The sequence below is a fragment of the Drosophila persimilis genome, unplaced genomic scaffold, assembly GCF_003286085.1.
Source record: "Drosophila persimilis strain 14011-0111.01,24,50 unplaced genomic scaffold, DperRS2 tig00000520-arrow-pilon, whole genome shotgun sequence".
NCBI classification, from domain to species: domain Eukaryota; kingdom Metazoa; phylum Arthropoda; class Insecta; order Diptera; family Drosophilidae; genus Drosophila; species Drosophila persimilis.
This window is the reverse complement of record NW_020825317.1, coordinates 4570435-4596271: the sequence shown is the minus strand read 5'-3', so window position 1 is coordinate 4596271 and position 25837 is coordinate 4570435. Positions and strand designations below refer to the sequence as shown.

General features: G+C 48.4%; 2 protein-coding genes and 1 non-coding gene across 10 annotated transcripts; all 3 read right to left on the bottom strand.

The window, feature by feature from the left end:
• Positions 1-3348: 3348 nt before the first annotated feature.
• Trnae-cuc lies at positions 3349-3420 on the bottom strand. The gene has a single exon. It is a non-coding gene; the product is annotated as a tRNA-Glu (tRNA).
• A 3530-nt stretch (positions 3421-6950) lies between these two features.
• On the bottom strand, positions 6951-11146 carry LOC6596733 (RILP-like protein homolog). Of its 2 annotated transcripts, XM_026990075.1 has the most exons (5): positions 10166-11146; positions 9606-10096; positions 9446-9541; positions 9196-9351; positions 6951-8972 (listed from the first exon to the last, which is right to left on the bottom strand). In XM_026990075.1, exons 1-5 carry the CDS (start codon positions 10778-10780, stop codon positions 8858-8860), a joined length of 1473 nt encoding a protein of 490 aa, XP_026845876.1. In that variant the 5' UTR covers positions 10781-11146; the 3' UTR covers positions 6951-8857. The 2 variants fall into 2 exon arrangements, with proteins under 2 accessions (XP_026845876.1, XP_026845875.1); XM_026990074.1 differs by having other exon boundaries at positions 6951-9351; positions 10166-11143.
• Positions 11147-13011: 1865 nt separating this feature from the next.
• Positions 13012-21898, bottom strand: LOC6596735 (homeobox protein 2). 7 transcript variants are annotated; one of them, XM_026990041.1, is made up of 3 exons: positions 21738-21898; positions 19573-20373; positions 13012-15757 (listed from the first exon to the last, which is right to left on the bottom strand). In XM_026990041.1, exon 3 carries the CDS (start codon positions 15727-15729, stop codon positions 13951-13953), a length of 1779 nt encoding a protein of 592 aa, XP_026845842.1. In that variant the 5' UTR covers positions 15730-15757; positions 19573-20373; positions 21738-21898; the 3' UTR covers positions 13012-13950. The 7 variants fall into 7 exon arrangements, with proteins under 7 accessions (XP_026845842.1, XP_026845844.1, XP_026845843.1 ...); XM_026990043.1 differs by having other exon boundaries at positions 21780-21898; XM_026990042.1 differs by lacking the exon at positions 21738-21898 and adding an exon at positions 21554-21714.
• Between the last annotated feature and the right edge of the window lie 3939 nt (positions 21899-25837).

Genomic DNA, 25837 nt, shown 5'->3' with positions numbered 1-25837 from the left:
AGACCACGTTTGTGCCCGCCCGACTGCAATATGTTTTAAATGCCAAGCAACTATGGCGGGGACGCCCATTAAAAGTACAAATACACAAGTAAATATACACATTTATACCCCAGAGACCATAGCCCATAGCCCATAGCCCGCAGCCCATAGCACATGTAGGAGGAGTATATACACATTCATATGCTTATGGAAATATCCCATGCATAGTATGTATTTTGTAAATGGGGATTGCGACGCGCCAGTGAATCGCCAAGTGCTCTACAGAAAGTGCAGGGAAAATGTGAAAAGCGGCGACAAATGTGTGCAGGGGTGGGAGGGTGAGGACGAGGGCGAGGACGAGGACGAGGACGAGGGGCACAGAGAAAGGGGTGAGGGGGCACTTCAAGCGGTGCCTGCTCGCATGTGGAAATAAATCTGACTTTTCACCCGTCCAGCGGTCAAGCCGGCATGGGGGAATGGACTCATCTCCACCATCTGCCGCTCTTCATCTGGCAATCGATCCAACAGTCCATCAATCAACGATTGCACTGTCGAAGGACCCATCCAGCAGGTGGCACTCACTCACTCGACTCTCAGCTCTTTGTCTAGACATCTGTCAGAGTCGGGAGGCATTTTGATTTAATCCAGTGTCTCCCGTCCCGATTTCTTCCCATTGGTCTCTCCTGCTTCCCCACTTCCCCTTTGGAGCCATGGCGTCATCAGAAGTCGGAGCGGCGTTAAGGGACGGGCGGTCTCCCCATCGCAGTTCCCCCACAGCTGTTCGCGCTGGCATTAGCCGTTAGCCGGGGAATCGGTGAAAGCTTTTGGGCCATCTGTTTTCTTTTTGTTTCGCTGCCCCTATGGTATATAGGGGGAAAGCTCATCCAGCGCCTGGAACGTTGGCCACGTGTCCAGTGGAAGGACCTCTCGCTTGCACTTGCACTCTCTCTGTATCTTTGTATCTCTGTTACTGTCTCTCTCTCTAACTCGCTCGCTCTCTCTCTCTCTCTTTTACTTTGAGAGGAGTAAAAGCTTGGCCCAGTCTCAGTCTGGGCTCTCTTTTAGAAACGGAAGCCGTAAAATAAAAAGCCGGCAAGCGGCTGACAGAGATGGAGATGTTTGCGCGAGAGGGACGGAGCACATTTTTGTGCTCCCCTGCCGCGCCCGGCGCGCCTGGCGCACCTACCACTCTCTCTGCAACAGCTCTCAGTTCTTGCAACATTCTAACATTATGTCATACCCGAAATTGTTGCTGTTGTTGCTGTTGCGTCTGAGGGACAAGTTGCGGCATGAAATTATGATATGGAATTATTCTCGGATGGATAGCGACGAGAATGGGGAATGGTAAATGGAAATGACGATGATGATGGGATGATGTATCCCCATCATGTCCTTGTCACTGTCCTTGTCCTTGTCGCTGTCAGGAAAGCAGCACAAAGCACAGCCATGAAAATGTTGTGTGCAACATATTCGATGACTCCTCGTCGTCGTTCACGGTTCAGTGTCCGTTGGGGTCTCTCTTGATCCCCCGTTGAAAATCATTGAAAATCATTCATGTGCTTCTTTGGAGGATAACGCCAGCAGAAAGACAGCAGGAGGATGCGGATGTCGAGTAGGAGGTTAAGGGGGAGAGAGGATAAGCCAGCAGAAAAGGCAGAAGGATGCGGAAGAGGAGTAGCCAGAAAATGAGCCGAAAGATGTGGTAGAAGGGAACGTCGGATACTGGCTACAGGCTCTCTGGAAAAGACACCCACGAATATGCATAAATTACGATTGCAATAAAATTGTCCGCCCAAGGGAACTGGGCCGCCTGTCCGCCTGTAGAGCTCTCCACTCGCACAGCAGTAAGCATCCTTTAAATGATTCTTATTCCTCATTCTGGAGGAGACTCCTCACTCCTTTGGGCTTAAGCCTCTAGTCTGAGTTGTGATACATTCTGCTTACCCGGCAACTTTTTGCGATATTCTGAAAGAGAATTCACCTTATTTTTGGGAGGAACGAACACCCCAACCCCCACCGCCTCCCACACCCCCACTCGTCCTCCTCCTGTGAGCTTAGCACTTGGCTGAAATCCGCTTAAATGCCATTTCCGGCACAACAAAAGTGTTGCCTACTTTTTGTCGCCATTTAGCCGGACGGAGCATTGAAATGTGCGGCCAAAAAAGAAGCCGCAGGCTTGCCAGGGAGACGGGGAGGGTTAGGTCTAGGGTATGTGTGTGTGTGTGTGTGTATCTCAAAAGCAACGAAGGGACGCCGTTGAGGCTGAGACTGAGGCTGAGCCTGAGCCCTGGCTGAGTCTGAATTGAGTTTACTGGGGGGACAAGTACAGTTGCCGCTTCTTTTGTTAGTCCCCGACGCCCCCGCCTGGGGGCCAGCTGCAATGCAGTTGCCATATATTCATTGCACTGCCTTTTCCCCGCTCCTCTAGCCTTCCAAGTCAACCCAACATTACTGTTGACAAAATTTTATTTCTTTTGAATTTTTGGGTTGGAGCGGATGAGTGCAGGAGAGTGCAGAGGTTGCCTCCGGGGCTAGTTGCATTGAGGCTTAAATATCCACACTTGACACTCCCCGGCAATCGTCCCTGTCACATCCATTGTCCTGCTGTCCAGAACTGGGCTCTAGGACTATCATTCCTTTGTTTGGCGTCGAAACCTCCCCCTTGCACCTCCTCGCTCTGACATGTTAATTGGGTGCAGCCCGTACTCTTGGAGCCCGACTCCTGTGTGCTCAAAAAGGATTAACCTCTTCCTTGGGCATACATATGTATATCATTCCTGTGCTAACATTTAAATCAAAACGAGTGGGATCGTGGGAACGGCCCTAGCCGCGGCTCTACATATGTATTTACGCGATACTCATTTAGTATATGTATATGTGAGCTTGCTCTTACATCTGTCTCTTGTTCTCTATTCTCACACCAACACCAACCGTTTTTTGGCGCTCCTCTCCGCCCATCCAATATAATAGCTCTCCGATCTGATTCAGCCTCGGCAATCTTTTAGATATGGTCATTCGCTATGATTCTGCGTTTTGGTTTTTGGTTGCTCTAGCTCGTATAGTCTGTAAGACCTAGGCGCTCATCGGGACTGACGACCGGATAGACAGTCATGGCTATATCGACTGGGCAGTTGATGTTGATCAAGAATGCATATTTTGTTTCCTCCTTCCTACAGGAATTAGTATTGTACATAAAACCGCTACAGCAAAATACATATATCCATGTATATTAATTTTGTGATCGAAAATACATCCATACATACATATGTACATATGTAGTATAAGTTTCTTCTATTTTTGCACTTCAAAAATATATTTTCTTAAGTCTTTGATCAGAAAAGAGAATACAAAAATAAACACTTTATAAACTTCCCATACCGGGAATTGAACCCGGGCCTCCCGGGTGAGAGCCGGGTATCCTAACCACTAGACAATATGGGACTGTCAATACTTTTTTAATTCCAGTATTACAAAAACAGATGTTTCCCTATTTTCTTCTTTTCTCTAAAAATAGATTTTGTTGTATTTCCGCATTTTGAAAAAAAGTTTCCTTTTCTCCTTGATCCCACATAATCCAAGCGAACCCTCTAATATTTCAAGAGTAGTTCTAGTAGAAGAACTAAGGGGCACCTCAGGGGAAATCTGAGAGGATCTCCCACATTCTGGTATCTGATCTAAAGACAAAGAAAATATTTATGCTGCAAAACGTGGAACGTTTCGAAATTCTTGAGTGAGTTTCCTCAGTGTGCCACCAATTAGGGATATTCGCAAACAAATCCCTTGATATATGTACATATGAAGATGCCAATCGCCAATCGTCGATCCTCTTTTAAAATGTTGCACTTCTGAACCCGTCACCGTCCGTCAGCTGATAGACTGTCTTGGAGGGGAAATTGCAAAAGAATTCCCACACACTTCTGCGGCCAACCAACGCACAGATAAAATAACACCCAACCAAACAAAGAACAGCAACAGCAGCAGCACCAAAGCACGGCCATAAGCAGATATTGGTGCGGGAGGGGTAGGGCAGAGAGAGTCCCCGCCAGAACCAGAACTGGTTCACTTTCAGTGCATCCAATACACTGCGCCCCATTCATGGTCGCCTGTCCAAATTGGAGCATTTATTGTACAAAAAATGCACAACGGAGCACCGGCCAACAGACGGACGCGGGCTGATTCCAGTGCGTGAGCCAGGTTATCTGAGGGGAAACGCATCGGAAATCAGCAGAAAGAGAAGGCAAACGATTTGCCCAGCGAAGCTTTCCCCTCGAAAGCTCAGCGGAGAAACGAACCCCTCACAGGTGGTACATAATGTTGTCCCGCTCTTACAGCCAATTGCAGCAGTATCTCCCCACCTTGCTTGAAAATGTGCGTATGTGTGGGTGTTCCTGTGACTGCAATGAAAATCCAACCAACGAGAGACTGTAAGAGGGAGAGCAAGAGCTAGTCGCACTCTAAATATATGCAGTGGGAGAGCATTGTTGAATTTGGGTCGTTCGGCTGCTGCCGTCTGCTGGTCGCCTGGTTGCCCGTCTAGGGTAAGTTCCTAGAATGTTCATTCCAATAAGCCACCACCATGGCCGGTTGCAACATCTCGCGCAAACTGATCCAATTGATGGCAGGCAAATTTCGTAGAATTCACCCGATGCCAGCAGGCGTCCAGTACCGCTAGCAAGCCACTACCAACCTGGACCAACATGTTGCGGCCACATTGGCGAGGGCGACATTGGAATCGCGTCATGCGCGTCGCTAATTCAGCAGGCAAACAGAGACAGAAACAGCGGCGGCAACACTTATGTAGCTATCAGAGCAGTAGAGCATTAGAGCTGAGGGGGAAATACACCTTCAAGAGCGGTAGGAGGGGGTCGCAGTAGACCCGGACACGGCCAGGATGGAGATGGAAGATGAGAGATGGAGATGTAGATGGCCTCCAATCACATATGGCCGCCGCCACACGGCACCGGCAACACATACGGACCGACGACCCAATGCCAAGGCGCTCGCGCAACAACATCTCGGATGCGGTAGCAACAACCACAATGAGCTGGAGCTACCGTTACGGAGCAATGCCGGCTTCAACACTTTCGTTTTCTTGTTCCCAAGCGCTGGCCGCTAAATAGGCGCCCAGCATGCGCGAGGGCGTTGCCAAGCGACCGAAAACGTTGGCAAACAGTTGTCAGACAGAGATGGACGGTGAGTCAGTGAACATGGGATATAGCTATCCCACTTGCACCCAGACACCTGCTCTCAACACATGTTGAATATGTGCATGTATGGGACACGCACACGCAAACACCGTTGCTCTCTCGCTTTGTTTCTCTCTTTGGAGCTTTTCGCAACATGCTGCCGGGCAACATTTGAGGGAGTTTTGAGTTGCTGCTGCGGCAGAGAGTTGAGTTTCTCTTTCTAACGTTATCCGCTGCCTCTGTGCTGCTGGCCTCCTGTTCGAAAATCGACTGACTGGGCCCCTGAATTCGTCGGGCAATACGAAAACTGTGTCTCGGCGCGCCGATTGCATCCGTCGGCAGTCAGCGGCAGGGGAAACCAAAGGGGCAACAACGACTGGTGCGCGTCCAGTGGCAGGGGAAACAATAGTCACAGCGGTACAACGGGACAGCAGGGGAATCAACAGCAAAACGGTTCAACGAAGGCCCGACTCATGGGGGAAGCGATGCAGAGGAAAAACTCATTAAAAAAAGTTCCTTTTAATTAATGGAAAACCACCAGAAGAACAACGGCACGGCTCCACTTGTGCCCAAAACCTCACACACACACACACCATCCATCCCTCATTGCGGCTTTTCCGCCCAGCCAATTAGTGAAAAATGCCCAGCCCCCCTCCCGCTGGCCCCGCACTACCCTGCTGACCACAAAAGGCGCCTTCTTCATTAGCTGGCGCACATTTCGACCTACGCTTTTCGCAGCGCATCTTCTTCTATCCTATTACGCTAACATCTTCTTAATTAAAAAGCTGGCAACAGCTCGTTCCAGGCCATCCATCCCCCTGCGTGTGCCGGATGGCCGTTGGCGGATTTTTAATTGCTTAATTGGAACTGCGTGGAAATACCCTGCCTTGAACGAAGCGAAAGTCGGATGGGGGACAGGGGTAGTGGCAGAGTCGTCCTTCCGACACAAAGAGGGGCCCTGCCGAAGCCGCCTGTTACCTGTTGCTAGGCAATTAAAACATTCCCCACGAGGTGCACGAAGGATGGGCCGAAGCCATCATCAGCATCCTGGCTGTGGCTGACTTTCGGCTGACTGTGCTGTCAAGGTCGCATCCCCAGGATCTGCTGACTGGCTGAGAAACCACCACGCCCTAGATACGCCTCAAACTCAGCAGATGGAACAGGCGCTCAGTAAGCAACAGGATGGTCGTTCATACATGGGGCAGGACACACGACACGACACAATACGATACGACGCAGTATGCGGCCGGAGATGCTGCGCATCATGCAACCGCCAGATGCCAGATGCCAGATGCCCCACATTTCGGAAGATGATGCAAGCCTGGGGTAAAATTTAGTAATAGTAAAGCCGTCGTACCTCTGAGCTGAGCTGAGCCGACCCGAGCCGAGCTGAGTGGAGAGCTTTCAGCGAAAGCTCACAGAGTAACGGATATGCCGGAAGGATATACCACACCAACCCAATGAAATTTTCGAATGACTTCTTGGTTTCAATTGTTCATAAGTTTTATTATTTGATGAATGCTCTCCATAAAGCGATTCATTCGTACGTAGAACATCTGATGAATGGATGAACGGACAGTGCAGTGGGATAAATCGGTCGCTTCCTGCACGCCACGCCACACACACACACACTCGTTTCCTGGTCCATCCATACTCGTCATTCACATATGTACATACGTACACATATATCATATATTAATTTGTATTGTATAATTGTTTCCGCTTCTTTTTTGGTTAGTCATAAGTATAGTTCCATATAATATGGTATCATATATGTATATATAGTATATAGTAAAGTATATTATGTATAATGCATGTGTATATGTGTATATAAATTTAGTTAACATTAATTCACCAAATACTCGATACAATCCAATGTCTCTCCCCAGCACTCGATCCGATCCGAACCGATCCCGATACGCTCTCCTACGTTCCAGTTTCAAGTGATCTTTTAATATTCTTTTTCGTTAGTCCTTCGGTTATCATCAATACAGTTTTCTTGTATATATAAAAATTCAGTTGCCACAATTTGTTTTTAATTGAAACGAGTGTTGATTCGCTGATTGATCGATTGAGGACAAGGATGGCGGGATTTTGTGGGGCCTGGGGCTGCAGGGTGCATGGGACTGACAATTAGTCTTTGGCACATTTCAATCGATAACGCTGATATGTAAGGGGGGAATGCACGCTTTGTGCTTTTAGGCAGGGAGGCGGAGCAGAACACAAGGAAAATGAAAAATGAAAATAATTTTCTTAAAAAAGAGATCTTGAAGTAGCTTGTGACTGTACTGCGCTCTGAACAGAGAGTTTTAATAGCATCTTTTTCCATTCGAACCTAAACCAATTCAAGGCAATAAAGGACACACTGTAATCTTTCGTATTATATTCTAGGCTCAAGGACTCGCTTCGATGGAGAGGTGGTATGGTAAAATTACTTGGAATCGTTTCTTGGATTATATATGTATGTATGTATATCTGGTTGCTATGCTACATATTGTATATATATGCCCTTTTTTCTGAGGGGGGTCTACGTTACTACATGCCTTCAGAACTCTCAGACCTTTTGTGTAGGCCCATCCACGCTCAACCTGAATCTTTATGTATTTCTTATCCCAAGAGATTTCTCAGCCACAATTGTCTGCACATTTCTCAAGCCATGTATAACCGACTATTTTTATATATTCTACATATATGTATATGCATGTGCATTGTAATTCGTATTCACATTCGCTAATCCGCTAACAACAATTCGAGTCTTGGCTATTTTCCAAGTCTATGGTAAACTTTTTTGGCTAAAAACATTATCTGCGTCTGAATCTGTCTATTCGTTTCTGATTCTGGTTCTGATAATGCTCTCCTTCTCTTCTATCGCTCTCTATCGCAAGCCTTGGCTTTCAATGGAATCTAATTTTTGTCTTAGTTTGATTTCGTTTCGATTAGTTTTTAATTCAATATTCAATATGCAATTCAATTCAACAAACAATGCGCTAAGGTTTTAACGTTTCGCTAATTATTTAAATATTTTGTATATATAGTATTTGTCATCAATTTGTTTTAGGTTTCTCATTTCATCTAAACGTTTTGCGTATTTTGATAAATTTGTAATAGAATAAGGCCGCTTGGGGCAACTGCTATGAGAAGGCTAAAATATCTACCAACAGATATAGTATTATGGGCATATAGATCCGGGGGCGGAAAACAGGAGAGATGGTATAGATAGATAGACTTTTAGTTAATGGAAGTAAATACTTTTCGTGTTATCCTCTCTCTAGTTTTTGTTGGTATTTTTTTGGTATAGGCATGGTCAGGTTCTGCTCTGCCTGTTCTCTACAAATACAATCTATCATATGTACTCCTTCACTCATTCTGTTCCTTCTTCATACAGATTCTATAAAAGGGACTGCGCTCATAGTTAAATTCATTAAAAACTCACTTCTGGTTCTGTGTCTGGGGGTTCTTTTGAACACTCCACTCAAATACTCGTATATCTTGGGTCTTGGGATTTTCTTGTGTATGTATATTATGTGTTCACATCGAGGAATGTATGTGGGGGATGTGTGTTGTTTTGTGGAAGGTATTGTTGATTGCCTGCTAGTCAGGGTCTAGATTAGTAGTACCTTAGTAGAGGGCCCCCGGCCGGGGGCATTAAGTTACAAATTAAGTTAGAATAAATACAAAAAGATACAAAACATTTACGTAAATAAAATCGCATAACAACTTAGAATTACGAGGGCACAGCAATCGAGTGTATAAACTATGTATGTACAGCTTAAACGGAGAAGGTATATAGCGAGGGACAAAGACAGACTAAAACAGATGAAAACATAAAGAAACAATAAATACATAAACAAATAATAGGATGCGGGCGAGTGATGCAGGCGAGTGGGCAAATAAACGTAAAAGTAAGAAAAAAATCAAAATGGAAAATGACAGAAACAGATAAACAGAACGGAAAGACAAACAAAAAAAGGCGAACTAAAAAAATGAGATGCACTTCAACGCGTGTGATGATGCTTTAGGGGGCTCTTACTTCGCTGCCTCGCCGGAAAAAGATATGGCGGCGGCGGCGGCCGAGCCGGACACAGAGCCGGGTGTGGCCGAGAGCGCCATCTTGGAGAGCGTGGCCAAGGAACGTTTCGGGAATGTATTATTGCCGTCTGACGGATCCGAGAACAGTTTGCGGAAACTGCAACAGAGACGATAGGGGACACAACTTTAGTAGAGATTCTGATTATGAATGCATGAGTATGATGAGTATCATCTGATGAATAATTTCATACAATTTGCGTATGCCCGACTCGGAGCTCTTCTTCCAGGGCGCATCGTCTGGCTCATACGGCAGCGGTCCTTGAACGGGTGCATCGTGACCAGGTGGCCTAAGCAACAGAAACAGTTTTGAATATACAAAATGTTTACAAATCCTTTTTCAGATTCACTCACGTCTCGCCAGCGACTGGGGGTTCAAGTTCGGCTGCCGCTTCAGCCGCCTCTTCATCGTCGTCGTCGTCATCGTCGTTGTCCGCCAAATGACCCTCGTCATCGTCACTGTCATCTGAGCTGGAGATATGCCGCGACCGCTTGGCCTTTAGCTGGCTGGGGGGCTTTAGCTCGGCCAGCTGCTCGTTGAGGCCATCGATAGTGGTCAGCAGCTCGTCCCGCTCGCTGATCAGCTCCTTGAGCTCTCGCGTGGTATAGCGCGGCCGATTGGGGTCGTTCTGATCGTCGTCGTACGATTGCACAAGATCCTCGTTCTCCTTCTCGGCCAGGCCGAGGCGCTTGCGCAGCTGGTTGATCTCACGGCACTGGTCCTGCAGTTGGGCCAGGAAGTCGGCTCGTTCCTCGCACAGCGTCTTCACCTGGGCCTGCATCAGCTTGTGTCGCCGCCTCGTGTCCCGTTCCGAGCCCTTTAGTCGCTCCGACTGAATGTTGAGCTAAACGGAGGTTAACGGTAACCAGAAGAGAGAATAAGTGAGAGTTTAAGTTGAGTACGGGCCACTCACATGCTCCAGCTCGCTGTACTTGTCCTGAAGCTCCCGCTCACGTTGCTTCAGCTCGTCCCGTTGCTTGTATATCTGCTCCTTGAGCCGCTGCAACACCTGGGTGTCAGACAGGGCGCTGTGCAGCTCATTGTTGGTCATGCTGATGATGCTCTCGGTGAGGCTGGCACCTAGACCGGAGCTCTGGGCGGAGGAGGACTGCAGGTCCTGCGTCTGTTTTACCAGCCGCTTGTTCTCGTCCTGCAGCGAGGAGACCAGATCAACCAGCTCGTTGGTCTCGCTGCGCCACTGCTCTTCGATGAGCTCCAGCTCTTTCTCAAAGCGGCGCCTGAACTCCGCCTTCTCCAGCTTCTCGCTCTCCAACTGAGTGATCTTGTCCCGCAGATCCTGAATGGTGGCGTTCTCGCGCTCGTTCTTCGTGGCCAGCGCCTCCAGCAGCTCCAGAGTATTGATGATCTTGGGCATCAACCCACTCACCGCGTCCGTCCCGAAGCGATCCATGATCCGCTCATACTCCTTGCCAATATCCGAGGCCAGGTCGTACACATCGACCACGCCGATGTCGTCGATGGCGTCCAAGACCATTTCGCCCATTTCATTGAGATGGAAGCCGGGCATGGAGTAAGGCACGGGCCAGCAGCAGCAGTACGGAGGGTCCGGTTCGCTTCTCTATTGACTGTCAGCAGCTGGGGCCACTTTTCAGGTTCCAGGTTCCACCAGGTGGCTAGACGGTTAGCTTTCCAGCCTTGGTGCTCCGTGCCAGCTGGTAAGGGTGCCAGGTGCGCCAGTTGCCTGGAGAAAACTCCGTCGATGGGGAGGGGGGACGATGTGTAATCACCCACTTCGTTTCGCACAAACAGAGACACACACACAAACACGCTCTGTGGAAGCAGAGGGGGCTGTGAGGAGGTTCACGGGTATTTTGTTCACTTCAGCTTTTGTTGCTGCTGCTGCTGCTGTTTTCCCACACACACATAAATTTTGCAATTTATTCGCTGCTGCGATGATCAAAACATACCGAAAATACGTCACAAATTTCAAAATCTACTGTAAATATACTGACGAATTATTGGCATTCAAGTTGCATCATATTCTTCGTTTTGGATATTCTGTTAAATATTAATAGCTAGCTAAGGCCCTCAGGTCTAAGCTCATAGTTTTAGCCGATTATTAAATCAATTTCCTACAAAACTGGTTCGATTAAGTTTTCATCTTTATTGCATTGCTTATAAAATAAAGGTTTAAGCAAAAACGGTCAACAAAAATGTCCACTACATTTCTTTCTTGACATGGTAACTGCACGTTAACTACGCAATTGCTACATAGTATTAACAAAATTTATATGTAATTACCAAAAGCGACACCTGAAGGGGAAATGTGTACGTTTCAAAAATTGTTTCTCGTTTTTTTTTTTCATGAAACCCCATGGAAGCGCCAGTCTCCGTTATCCACTTTTTGACATGCCTTTTGACATTATTGAAAAAATTCCATGGCAACCGATCAAGAATTCGATACTGATTACGAATTGTTATTCGATAAGACCTAGAACATAGCTCTAAATGGCATTTCTACACGTTTTCTACATTGGTGCATTGGACAATAAGGTGAGTCTATAACGCGTCTTAAAATATGCTGGAAAATACTACGAAAAGTATACAATTTGCAAGGTGTGTGAGCTAGACATGGTGGCAAGAAAATCCGAAAAGATATACGGTCTGTCCCTCACAAATTTACCTAGTGCTATGAGTAATACAAATAAATATGTCTGGCAGCGCTGTCTTCCGTGCTGCATTATCTATAAATGTTGGCGCCAAACAAATTTCGTTTTGAAAGTTTAGCTAAGTGGATTTGGGAAATTGTTTTTAGACGATGACTGATTCGAGGCTAGTGCACTTAGCTTATGTTCTACACTTATCAATATTATCATAATGTATACATTTATTTTAGAATTTCTAATTCGAACACGCAATAGTCTGGCAAACCGGCTTTAGTGCTGCATAACTACAAAAAATGGGCGCCAGACATATTCAAAACAAACAACCACAGCTAGGCCACAAAGTAAATTCATTGTTTTATTCATAAATTTGTTTACAAAAGTTGTATAAAGATTTCATTCTTGGTTTCGGTTTTAATTTTGGGTGTATGGGGGGGATTGATGTCATTTTGTAAATTCTATATTCACATTGAATGCAGTTTACTTGCATTTTACACGTTCAATTAGCAATAACTAAATCATTTTGTATGTTGCACTTAAATACAGTTAAGCAGCGACGACTAGCAAGTTTCCCTCTCTCTCTTTCTCTCTTTCTGTACAGACTAAACGCGAACTTGGTTTCATTGAGGGGGGGGGTTCTTTAAGTACAATACATTAAATGAGCTATAATTCTTTGGATGGTTGTGGGAACTGTGGGGCCGGGAGAAAGGGGAGGGTGGAGCGTTTGGTTGATGGCGTTTTTATAAAAATAATACACATAATACAACAATTTCGTGTGGTTTTTGTTTTTTTTTTTTTGTTTTGTGTGTGTGTGTTTTGCTTTCGCTTTTTCGTTTAAGGACTAGATTAGGAACCACATTTGTACAGTTTTCATATTTTTGTTTTCGCTCTCTTCTCTCTCTATTCCTTCATTCTCTATTCCTTATTCTCATTCTAATTAAGTATGTTTCAGCTTTTGCTTTTGGTGTTTGTTTTGTTTTTAGGTTTCAGTTTTAGTTTAAAGGTAAAATGTACAAAGACAAAGTGTTCGCACCTCTTCTCTCTCTCTCTTTCTTTTTTTTGGTTGCAGCTCTCTTCAAACTTAAAACCCCAAATCTTTCTTAAGGGTATAAACAAATAAAAAATACAAAAAAAAAACAGTTAAGCATAGGTTTCTTTTGTTGTAAAATAAATAGGAGTTGCGAGTTGGGGTGGTGCTTGGGTTTTGGTTTCGGTTTTGGTTTTGGTTTGACTAAGGCGTACGTTCATCATTGTTTTTGGCAAGCATTCTCGATGGCAAAGGTCGAAAGGTTAAGTTAAATTCTGATCTCCTCTCTTTTTGGCACACAAATTAGGCATAAATAAATAATATTAATAATAATAATCATAATAATAGTAGTACTCCTTCATGAATAGCAATGGTAGCGGTAGTAAAAGTAAAAGTAAAAGTATTATAAAATATTAAGTTAACGTGTAGCTGGTGCGGGGGCAGCGCACTCGGATTTTGTTGCAGGTGCGTTACGACTGGGTTAATACGTACAATACTAACTAGTAGAAATACTAGACCAGCTCTCTAGCTCTAGCTTTAGCTTTAGCTGCAGCTGCTCCTCCTCCTAGGGGGCTTCATCTCCATCTGTGCCCTGCAGCTTTGCATGGAGTTGGCTTTCAGGCGCTTCGAGCGCTTGGCGGCTGGCTGGGGGGCGGGCGATAGGGATGGGGATGGGGATGGCGACAGTGAGGGGCTCGACGGTGATAGGCCACCCACCACGCCCACATCCCTGGCTAAGGCATCCTGTGAGTAGTAATCATATTCATCTGGCAGATCCGGCATATCTGTAATGGCGATCTTTGCTGGCAAAAGCAGCTGCACTTGCAGCTCTTCCTGCTCCTCCTCCATCTGTCCATCAGGATCCTCGTCATTATCATCATCATTGATATCGACAATGGAGATGATGTCGCTGCTGCCGCCTCTGCTGTCCTGGCCATCGACAAGACCGAAATCAACATCCTCCTCCTCCTCATCCGAAGAGCTCCTAATTGCGATCACGATCCTGCTTCCGCCCCCGTCCCCATCATCGCCATCGTCCTCTTCGGACTAGCTACTACTCGTCTGCGTCTGCAGGACACCAGCCGATGATGAAGAGGAGGCGGACGAGGTGACACCGGCCACATGGCCCAAGGCGGCGCTGCCCGGAAAGTGGCAAAGGCACGCCGGATTGGGAAAGTGGCCCGGCTGGGCACCCAGCTTCTTGGTTAGCGTCTGCCAGTAGTCGATCTGCGCATTAAGCAGGTCGATCTTCCGCTTTCGCTCCTCGATGGCCAGCGACATCATGAACTCCTGATGCTGCGTCCGCGGACCCGTTCCGTTCCCGCTGCCGCCGTTTGAGCTGGACATGAGCATACCGCCGCTGCTATTTGCACTGCTACTGCTGCTGTTGAGGCAGGGCACGGTGACGGCCAGGCCGTTGTAGCCGTTGAAGCTGCCGGCGGCCCCAATGGCCACGCCCTGCGTGGCCTTATCACGCCCATGCTGATTATGATGGCCATTGAGCAGCAGTTGCACACCGTTCGCCGTTCCGCTGCCGAGACTGGGGTTGTGGTTGTTGTTGTTGTTGTTGTTATTGTTATTGTTGTTGGTGTTGTTGTTGCCGCGCTGGAGACGCGGTAGCTGAAGGATGGGTGGAGTGCGACGATTTCCGCCAAAGGCAGTGCCGCCAATGGTTCCCGGGGCAGGCACGGAAGCGGTGGCAGCATTGATGGCCGCTTGCAGCGTCTGTGGCGGTGGATTAACAGCGGACAGACCGAGACCGTTGAGGAGCATATGCTGCTGCACCTGCTCCGCTGTGAGGTGCTGCACTCCGGCGCTGTTGGAGCTGCTGTTCCCATTGCCATTGCTATTGCTGGCATTGGGCGTTGCGGATCCGTTGTGCAGGGTTTTATTGATATTGGCAAAGGACCCCACGCGTATGTGGCCCACCGTCTGGATGGTGATGTCCGGTTTGGGGGTTGACGACACGTAACTGCCGCTAGAGGATACGGAGGTCTTTGTGGAGCACACGGGCGAGCTGGCAGATCGCTGCACTGCGTCCGAGAGGCCGTTCAGTGGTCCGTTGAGGCTGGCTAGGCCGCCGGGCAGAGACATGGACGAGGAGGAGCAGGCACCAATTCCGCTGCCCACACCGCCACCTGCCGATCCCGCTGAGCCCTGCTGCAGCTGGCTTAGATCTGTGGCAAAGAGGACATCATCCTCCTCCTCGAGGCAAACCTCGGGCGCCTTGGGACTCGGGCAGTCATCGTCGTCGTCGTCGTCCAAGCAGTCCATGCCGTTCTCCGTCTGCTCGTTGTCGCTGATGGTCTCCGATTTGATCAGGACCACGTCCGTGTCCATGTCGTATGGCGGCATCTGTTGAAGCATCAGTTGATCAGTGACCTGCTGTCTGAGATGGTTATAGAGATCGCTCCCCAGATGCCAACCTACCTTTGAGTCCTCATAGTCGTCCTGATGATGGCCATTGGCCCCGCCGCTCTGGTTGCCCCCATTCGGGGACATCTGCGTGGCTATGTACTGAGCCACCGATTCCTGTTGCGACAGTGTGTTGAGCAGATCGAGGAAGGTGCCATTGGTCTTGTCTTCGCCGCACAGGTCCTTTTTCAGCAGGAGCTTCATGTTCTTGTAGAGCTGGCGCAGCTGCTTGGCACTGCGCTGATGGTACACCTGGGAGTTGAACTCCTTGGCGATCTGCAGCCAGACCTCGTCCTTCTTCCGGTTGGACTCCGCGTCCGTGCGCTTGTTCTCGATCACTTCCTTGTACTGCGCCGCGTAGCCGAGCACCATATTCCGCTCCCGCTGTGTGTACCGGGGAGTCTTTTCCATTTTCAGCCGTTTGCAAGACGTCTTGAAGCTGCATGAGGGGAAGAGGGTAAGGTATACAATTAAAAATAAATAAATGGATAAGGTTGGGTGGAAGTTAGGGTTTGTTCAGGGCTCTCTTTAGCGTCTAGGACTCTAGGACTCTAGGACTCTAGGAGCACGGTTGTTAAAGAAGGTACCCATCTTATTTCCATTCATCCTCATCCTACTTCTTAACTGATAACCGTTTTTGGAGGTGGATTGTATTTCCACAGGCATTATACTCCTATAAATCGTACAGATCCCATCGAGTAAACTTCGAATAGAATTTGACGAAATGATACGCTCGATCGAAAGTCTTCGTTTCCTCTTCCATCCTTTTGAGCCCGCTTCCTGTTTTCTCATTCATCCAGCAATCCACTTCCAGGCTGCACGCCCTCCAATGCTGCCTATCGGTAGACCTGAAACTACCAAAATCTACGTGTCTGCCCATCGATCCAGCTCCTCAGGTGCCGCTCTTCTGCATTCTTTGTGGATCGAGTGACTCTTCTGACGCGCAATCTAAGTCTGAAAGATACATATCTTGCGGATCGCGCAGCGCACAAGCTTCGTCGCTATCAATCCCCACCTAGACCAGAACGGCGCCGTTCTTTAATTAATAAAATAAAGTACGGGGACAAACAGGCAATTGGAAAAAACAATTCTCTACTCTTCTACACAGACGCACACTTACACACACTTACAAACAGACACACACACGTGCGCTGATAAGCTGGCGACGCAGCTAACGGTGAAGCCGAAAGCTTCGTTTGTGTAAGCCCCCGCCAGCCCATCCCCCTCTCCGCCCTTCTCCTCTTTGTAAATGTGCGCGTGACGCCGTAATTTCGGACAGGACCCCCAGTCATTTGTCGTACCTATGTACATATATTGATTGTGGAGCCCCCTGATCCTGAAGCTTGACTGAGCTTAAAGCTTAGACAGAAGCTTGAAAAAGAGAGAGAGAGGATAGAGGTGCAGGAGTGACAGCAATGCAGCAAAACCCACAATAAGTGACAACATGCTGGGCTGCATTGGCCTGGCACTGGGCACTGCCGGCTGATATCTAATCTTAAATTGGAGATTAGCGTGAAGCTCTCTCGCACTCACAAAAACAAAACGACAGCGCAGGGGCAGGGGAGTAGTACTCACGTTTTGAGGCCGCGCCAAAGCCGGCAAACGGACGACACGACGAGCAAAGAGAGGTGGGCTGTGGTGTTGTGTGTGTGTATGTTGGGGGGTTTTGTGGGTGGACTACCAGACGCCGACCAAAAACAAAAAACGAGAGAACGAAGCGAACACGACGACGAACACGAACACGAACACGAACTAGTGCGCAGCAACTTCGCGGGCGGCGGCGACGAAGCACAAAGCTCGACTGAATTCGTATTTCGAGCAAATGGTTGGGACGCTCAGAAGTACCGTTGGAGTGCAGCAACAGCAACAACAACAACAACAATAAGAACAGCTACAGCAGCAGCAACAGTGACAGCGGCGGCGGCGGGCGGTTGGCGGCGGCGTCGACGAATGGGCAAACAAAAATAGGAATACCGCGCAGGCCCGCAAGCAGCGGCAGCAGCAGCAGCAGCAACACCGCATAGAGCAGAAGGAGTGACGACAAGGGGGGGGGCGACGAGGGCCACACACAGCTGGGGCCCTGAATGGGGTTCCTCTGTTTGTACACTCGCACACACACAGACACAATGTATAAATGTAATTAAAGCTTGAAACCGAGTTTACAATAACAACCCCGCCGTCGCCTCCGTAGAAGCAGCAGCAGCAGAAGCAGAAGCAGAAGCAAAGCGCGCGAGAGGAATCAGCGTGAAACTTGAATAAGGAGAGACAGAGCAAGAGCGGGAGAGAGGCCGAGCCAGGAGTAAAGCGCGAGAGGGCGCAACAATGAGCGCAGTTTATAAATAAATGCAAAGACAGCCAGCCACACAAACGCACGCTCACACGCACACACACGAGACTCGAGCTCAAATGTAGCTGTAGTTTTTAAGCTGCAACAAAGTAAGGGTTGTGACGAATGCGGGTGACGGGAGACGGAAGACGAAGAGGTGCGCAGAATTAGAGACGACAAGAACGTGTGAGCGCGATTGCAGAGTTGCATTTTGTTGATAGAGCGGTGGACGGACACGAGGCCGTAAATAATGGATGTGGCGGACTTAACCTCAATAACAGAGAGGGCTAGGCTCGGGAGGTGGCTAGGGGTGTCCTGCGATCCTCCTCAAATAAAGGGAATGGGAGGGCTAGGATGAGTAGGCTTTCTGCTTGGTTTAACGCTTTCTGCGTCAATGCGCCCCGCTATGACAATGTTGGGAGTCAACTTTTAAGATAAGATTCGAGGCACAGACTAGCAGTGTGGGTGTGTGTGTGTGTGTGGGGGGGGGGAGTGTTTCGGGCTGCGGTTATCTATGAAATCCGCCTGGCAATGAGCCGCACTGGCCGCCTCCGTAGCCGCAGCCGCAGCACGTCGCGACGGCGGCTTTCCGCTGAGCAATGGCAAACAAAAGCAAAGTTTACTTTTTGGGGACTCTGCCGATTACCTATACTCTCCTTCTCTGTCTCTCTCTTTCTCATTGTGTGTGGTATAACAAGCGTTGCTTAATGCAGAGCAAAGCGATACCTCACCTCAACTTATCTACACACACACAAAAACAAAGAGAGAGAGAGAGAGAGAGCGAGAGTGTAACTGTACACAACAGGTGGAAGTATTTACTGATAAGCCGCTGATAAAAAGCGAGCCCCAAGCGTGTGGTGTGGTTGAGGGGGGGTTTTAAAGGGAATGGGATTTGAAATGGGAGTGAAGCTTCCATCCAAACCCCTTCTCCCTCCCCACTCCACAGAGAGTTTCAAGTTCTAATTGGCTTTGTTTGTTCTCTGATAAGGCCGCTCTGTGTCTCTCCCTTTCTCTCTCTCTCCCTCTCTCTGTCTCTCTTAGATATCCACCAAGTCCGAGATAAAGTTCGGCCCCAAAAACAAAAACCAAAAACAAAACGCACCTGCGTCCAATGAGCGGCGGCAACGGCAACGGCAATGGCAACGGCGGCAGCACCTTCCTCGGCCTACCAGCACCCGTCCTGATCTTGTGGCTGCCGCGACTGCTGCTGCTGCCTCTGCCTCTGCCTTTGCCTCTGCCTCTGCCGCTGCCTCTTCCTCTTCTGCTGTTCTTCTTCACGGGATGGGGGGTAATCAGACGCGGTGGCTGTCTCGAGGAGCGCCTGTGGCCGCGGACGGGGGGCATTTTCCCAGCAAAAAAAAAAAACAAAACTTTCGAGGCGGCCGATCCGCTGCGTTTGAGTTGAGAATTTTTACTGCGGCCGCTGCCTCGGCTGCCGCTCGCTCGTCTCCGGCAGGGCAAAACGCTTACTCGCTCAATTGTCTGCGTGTGTGTGTGTGTGTGTGTATCTGTGAGCGTAGCAAAAGCGCTTGGAAATGCTGGAACAGAGTTGTGCAATCCCCCTTCCAGTCTTCCATTCGGCATTCCAAGCCCGCATTTGGGTTCGTTATTTTTTCCCTCACCCCCTCCCCCATCCCCCACCCACCAAGGTTCAAGCTTCATCTATCTATCTATCTGTTTCATTCTCATTCTAAAGACATTCTGCAATCCCAAGCTGTATGTTTGAAGCTTTTTCTTAAGCTCGTATGACATTCACTGCAAATGACTGGAACTGGAAATCCCACTTAAACTGGAAGTGGAATAATACGCTGGAAGAGTCTCAACAACGGCCGGAGCTCTAAGCTCTCTCCTTTATCCTTAGACTGGAAATTTCCAGGAAAGAGAGCTTTCAGTTTGAAACTCTACCCTGCCCTCCCCATTCCACTCACCTGGATCTGTTGCCGGCTGCAGTTTGAATTCGTTTCTCCCTCGCTGCCGCTGTCTCACACTTTTTGCAGTGTGATCCTCGGCCCCTCTCAGTCTTTCCGCTTTCCGGTCACTCTTTCTCTCTCTCTCTCTCTCTCTCTCTCGGTCAGCTCTCCGTCTCGCTTAGCCTTTTTCAACTGTCTGAAGCTGGATCTATGCCAGTTTCGGGCCGACTGTTCGACTGAATAATTTCGGTTTATGGTTTTGGCTGTGCCTGTGCCTGTGGCTGGCTATCGGTTCACGCGGCGTATGCGCGATTTGCACGTCTTGGTGTCCCACAACGACGCTGACCGCCAACCCGACCCGCTCTCTTTCGCTCGTTCTTTATGCAGTGCGATGCTCTCTTTCGCTCTCTATCTGTCTCTCTTTCTGGGCTGAAGACTTTCGTGTTGTTTTTGTTGGGAGGGGGGTGGGGGGTTCTTTGTATGCGTTTCTTCTGCGTTTCTGCAGCAGGCTTTGCGTTGTAGCTTCTCTTGCTTCTTTTTTTTGTTTTCTTTCTTTCTGTTTCTTCTGTTATTTTTCCAGCTTTTCCTTCTGTTTTCCCTTGTTGCTTATCACCTTCTTTTCTGCAGTAGTTTTATCCTTTAGTTTCTGCTGCTCCTTTATGGTTTCCTTTCCTATCCTTTTCTTTTTGTCATTCTCCCTTCTTCGGCTTCTTGTGCGCCTCTTCTAGATGATCTACTCTTCTTCTGTGCTCCCCGTCGTCGTGTTGTTGTTCTTCTTTGCTTTCCTTTCGTTTCGCTTTTGTTGTTTTAAACCTTGGACTAAAATTAAAAATACATAAAACAAATTTTGTTAATACGAAATCACGCCAAAACGTAAACATCAAACGAGAGAGATAGACAGATACAAAGAGAGACAGGGAGATGGACCGAGAGGGGCCAATAGATACACAAGAAGAGGAAGAGTAGGTGGAAACAGTGGCAGTGACACGGGGATGGCGATGGCGATGGGGACGGGGACGGGGCAGAGACTTGGGTTTCCCCGCACTCCACGCTCCCTTTTTCCCCTCTCCTCTCTTATCTGGGCAGATCAGAACCTCCCCTTTACGGGGTAGGGGATGGGGGGCGGAAACCCATGGTTGAAACTACCAATATCTAATCTGGCCACTGGCCTGACTCGACTGACTGTTGGTTGAGCATTATCTTATCGTCGGCCGTAAGGTGGGCTTGTGGCTCCACGAGAACTTGGAGCGCGTGACTCACATTGGCCCGATCCGATTCCGATTCTGATTCCGGCGGATTCGATAAGCTACGGCTACGGCTACGGCGCAGCAGAGAAAGAGAGAGCAGTGGCATAAGAATAATTTTAGGCATATGTATGTATCTATGATATTATACTGGAAAAAAATCCCTTCTTAAAGGCACTAAAACAGATGGCTATACAAAAAGGGAACTTTCACTCGGATGTGCTGTGGCATTCTCTACTGAATTCTCAATTACTGGAGTCTAATGGAGTGGATCCTTGAGTGCCCGCTCCAAGATAAATTCCACTGGAACTCCCTCCTTGTTAAGCGGAGAATAATCCTCTCGTATGCCTCCTCTCTATCTTTAGACCCTCTTTCAGGGGATTGGCAGCTTAGAGACAATTCCCTGACAATTTTAAAGCAACCCATATAAAGACGCAGTCATGGACTCGGGGCTGTTTTATATATAGCTCTGGGCTGTATGGCTGTATGGCTGTATGTATGTTTATGACGAATCAAGAATTCGAGGAATGGAGATCTTCTCTTTCTCGGCAATTACAAACAAACAGAAAGCAGATCACAGACAGAGACAAAGTGAGAGACAGAGACAGATACAGAGGCACAGCAAGCGCGGAGCTGGCCCTCTTCAAACGCCCACGCGTTCTGGCGGCCAGCGTTCTGCCAGAAAAAACAAATGATCAACCACATCATCCCCAGCCCCATTCCCATTCCCAGCCTCAGCCCATGTACCTTCCTACCTTCTGCCACTGGCACTGCCACTGCCACTGCAGCAGCCAGCACACCACTCTGAATCCCCCTCTCGAAATAGCCGACGCACCGAACGAAATATAACAACAACACAAGTGGAAAACACACACAACAGAAGGAAACAGAAAGAAAAGCGCGAACACGAGAGCGGCAGCACACCGCTCCGATCTTTACCCGATTCGAAAACCGTTTGTCGGGATTTTGTCGGCGTCGTACCGATTCTGCTTTCGATCCGATTGGGACTCCGATTCCGATTCCGATTCCGTGTTCTTTCGCTTTCGCCGCCGCGTTCGTTGCAGAGCAGAGCAGAGCAGAGCACAGAGCAGCAGTCGCAGTCTAATTGGATACTGAAAACTGAATTCAGACACGCGGCCAACTTGAGTTGCTGAATCGGACCGAACCGGACCCGCCCCGGCCCCAGCCCCGGCCCCGAGCCCCGAACAGTGGGCCGAAAGCAGCCGTCGCAGCCTGTTGGCCCCTCTCCGAGCGGAGCGTCGGCTGAAGGTGCACGCCGCCATCGCCAGCCCCTCCACCGCCCCCGGCCACCAGCTCCCCAGCCATGGCACGGATGCGGGGTCGAGCTGATCGTCGAAAAGCCCCATGAGGGGTTGGCAAATTTCCAACCAAAAGTTCTGCTCTGCCTCTGTATCGGTGTATCGGTGTATCTGTGCATCTGTATCCCCGTGCTCGTATCCGTGTATCTATGTCGACGGCAGTGTCCGCCCAAAAGCCAGAAAGAGAGGGAAAGAGCGGAGCTTCGAACAAAATTGTTTTTACATTGCGCCGCACAATACACAAAAATCACAACGTAAATCGAAATAGATAGATAGATGGCTAAATATATGGAAGATACATGTATCTCCGGTGAAGGAAGGCTTCGAATACCCTTAGTTCTGGAGAGCTGCAGAATACCGACTTTCCCTAAAGGTATTCCATAAACTTCTTTGGTGTTTCTAACAGTGATAGAAAAACTCCTTTTGCGGCAAAATATCCATGGATACTCTATGCAACCTTAGATACCCTTTGGCCTCTAATACCCTTGATTCTTGAGAGCTTTTAAGTACCGATTTTTCTTGAAAGAGTTCTTTGAATTTCTTTACATACAAACTCAGCTTCCATTTTTCTGATGGTTGCCAATGGAGCCCGAAAGCAAGCGACTATTAACGTACATAAACGTACATCTATTAGCTCCAAAGTGCAATGATCTCTTATCGGCCTGGAGCTCTCATCTCTAGAACAGCCCTTCAGATAACTCTAGACATGTTCCTTAGCTTAGCTTTTGAAAGATGACTGTTTACTTATAAAATAGAAAACATATTTGCATATGAAAATAAATATAATTTTGGAGTCGGAACAGATCTTCTGCAGCTTCTCAACTGAAACCCATTCAATCCAATAATGAAATCTCTTCATATCTGTGGGTAGCACTCTGATTGTCGTTCTTTGATCGTATTTCCATCGGAAACTAGTCGACAGTACCATCATAATACATGGATTATCTCCAACTAATATGTAGAATATGATTTGCTTTCCATTATAAAATAGAGCATTAAAGAAGGATCAAAGATCAGTTTAGCTCACAGAAGGACTTTCCTCCATCCTGGACTCTTTCCATGACACTCCCTTGACTTCCTGGCTAATAAGTTCCAGACACATATGTACATAAGTAGGAAATATTGCAAACCCGCCGTCCCATTCCACCCATCCCTCCTGAGGCCGCTGATCGCTCGCTCAGCCATGTGAGTAGGCAACTGTACTTGGCATCTCTTGGCCACTTGGCAGCGTCGGAAAAGACTTTTCGACTTTAAAAATAGCTGCCCCAGAGATTGGCAGAGCGGCAACAGAGACAGAGAGAGAGAGAGCCGGAGACACGGAGAGATCGGTTTTGGCTAGGAGTGTGGGTTGGGGCTTTTCGAGGGGGTGTTTTGCGGGCTGGGTGCGGGGAGGTGCATGAATGGGCACACACTTTTGGGCATCTGTGCCCGCGTTTACAAATAGCCACAGTCTAAGCTCTCTCTCGCTCTCTGGCCGCTCTCGGTGCCTGCCGCAGATGAGATGGAAAATTGATGGGCCAAAGCGTTTTCCCCATTTTCCATTTTGGCTTTTTCCCTTCCCCTACCGTACCCTCCCCTCCCCACGGCCCCAACCGTCGGGGTTCGATGTGTGTGAGTTTTTTTTGTTGGAAACTCGAAACTAATGAGGTCGGGGCACGTTTGAGGCCTCGCCTCCTCCGTGGTGGCACGTAGACGGCATGCGTTGCGTCATGGAGGCGGCCCCTGCCCTTACTCCTCCGTGCTTCCTGCAAAAGATACGCTGGAGATATTTGTAAACACAGAGAGAGGGAATTCGGGATGCATTTTGCTCCCCCATATTTCCCTCATTTTCCGTGCTCCACTTGAGCCTACTCTGCAGCGCCTCCACAGTTGGAAAAGTCTGCTCCCGCTCTGGCATCCGCTTCTCTAATTTCTGGGACTCTGTGATTCTCGTTTCCCGAGATTTTTGGACACGGGGCTCTTCTTGGGGCGAACTCTTGGCTCTCGGTACTTGGCTCTTGGGGAAATTCATTGCGTTGGTTTTTCTTGGCACTCGCTTTCGAAACGGTTTTCCCTGGCCCTGTCTCTCCGCCTGTGCTACGGATTTGAGTTCAAATTTATTTTTGGCAGCATTGCCGACAAGCCCCCCCCCCTCACACCCATCCCTTCCACGGCTAGAACAGGGGCACAGACGTGCACAGATACAGAGCGAAAGGAGGTGAGAGAGTTGGGGAAGCGAGGCCTCAGGAGTTGGAGGGAGGGAGTCGGGATCAGACCGAGAGAGCGCGACACGATCGGGCACTGCTTTCTATAGCTATATCTGCATCTGTGTCTGTGTCTGTATCTGTGTTTGTGTTACTTTATCTTGTATGTGTGTGTGTATCTATGTTTGATATAGGCTTCCCATGTCTCCTTCTCTCTATTCCCTACTTCCCCCTGCTCCTACCCTTGCTATTTGTTTGTGTAATCCATTTAAAGGTAATTGAACTTCCATTCTTCTTGAGGCACCTTCTTCGTCAGGCGGCGCTCGAGCCCCGAGTAGAGCCTCAGAACTATTTTTAGACCGATCCATAAATAGAGGCGAGAGAGAGAGTTCTAGCTTGGATTGGATTGGATCGGATTCTGAAGTGCGGAGTTGCACGGCATGGGGTGGGTTTTGAGCAGATCATGGGAGTAGGAGATCCGTGAGCGACCTGCCCGTCCAAGACAGGCACATAATTAGACACATGGAATCCATCCCCCCGCCCCCCTCTCTCTGGCTACGTGGAGGGGCAGGCAGAGAAGTAGAGCGGCAGCAGCACCGATCCGACACCGAGGCCGAATCGAACTTGGGATCAGCGTTCAGAGACGAAATAACGAATTTCGTTTTTCGTGGCGGATATTTTTAGGCCAAAAGCATCATAAAAATTTTCCCCCCACCCAGCCCCCCACCACTTCTGAAACCGTCAGTCGGCGCTTTCCAAATGTTCAGTTTGTTCCACTCGTGGAACACACATTCCTGGAAGTGATCAAAACTTGAGGGGTCTCCACGCCCTCTTCCTGTTCATCTACTTACTGTCCAGGGCGCCAAAGCAAAGCGAATGGAAAACTGGGGATAGTTAAGGGCACCCCAAAGCACACGCAAGAGCAATGCACTGGCTGGGGCCCTGAAAAAATGCAGTTAGGGCACTTAATTGGAATGTCCTAAAAAAAATAGTCAGTGCGTGGCTCGTGCAGGACGCATATGGAAGCAGGCTTTGCAGTCAATCGATAACAATTAATTTTCAAGAAAAATCGAGGACAAGCGCACAGGATATGGGAGTAAAAGAGGACAGGCAGAATAAGAAGAAGTCGAAGTCGAAGTAGAGGTAGAAGTAGAAGTAGAAGAGGAGGTTCTAAGGTCAAGGCAGGGAAACAGCAAAAGAAGGAAGGGGAAGAAACCGCCATTCAGAAATAAGCAACTAATGAAACAAAAGCTAAATAAAAAGCCAATGCGTATGCAGGAGATGAGGTTATCGCCGGGGAAAGAGAGAGAGAGAGAGAGAGAGAGAGAGAGAGAGAGAAAGAGGGTCCCTGCCAGAGTATATTCGATAAAAGGTATGGGTAAGCCAATGGGCAACTCTCGAAATGCGGTAAAGAACCCATATCACCTTGCCATAGATACAAATGCACATAGACTTCGCATTAATTACAGGGTGAGGAAATCCGATAATGATTCCTCTCGTCTGTCAATATTAGCAGGATCCCTGAAGGATGTATTGC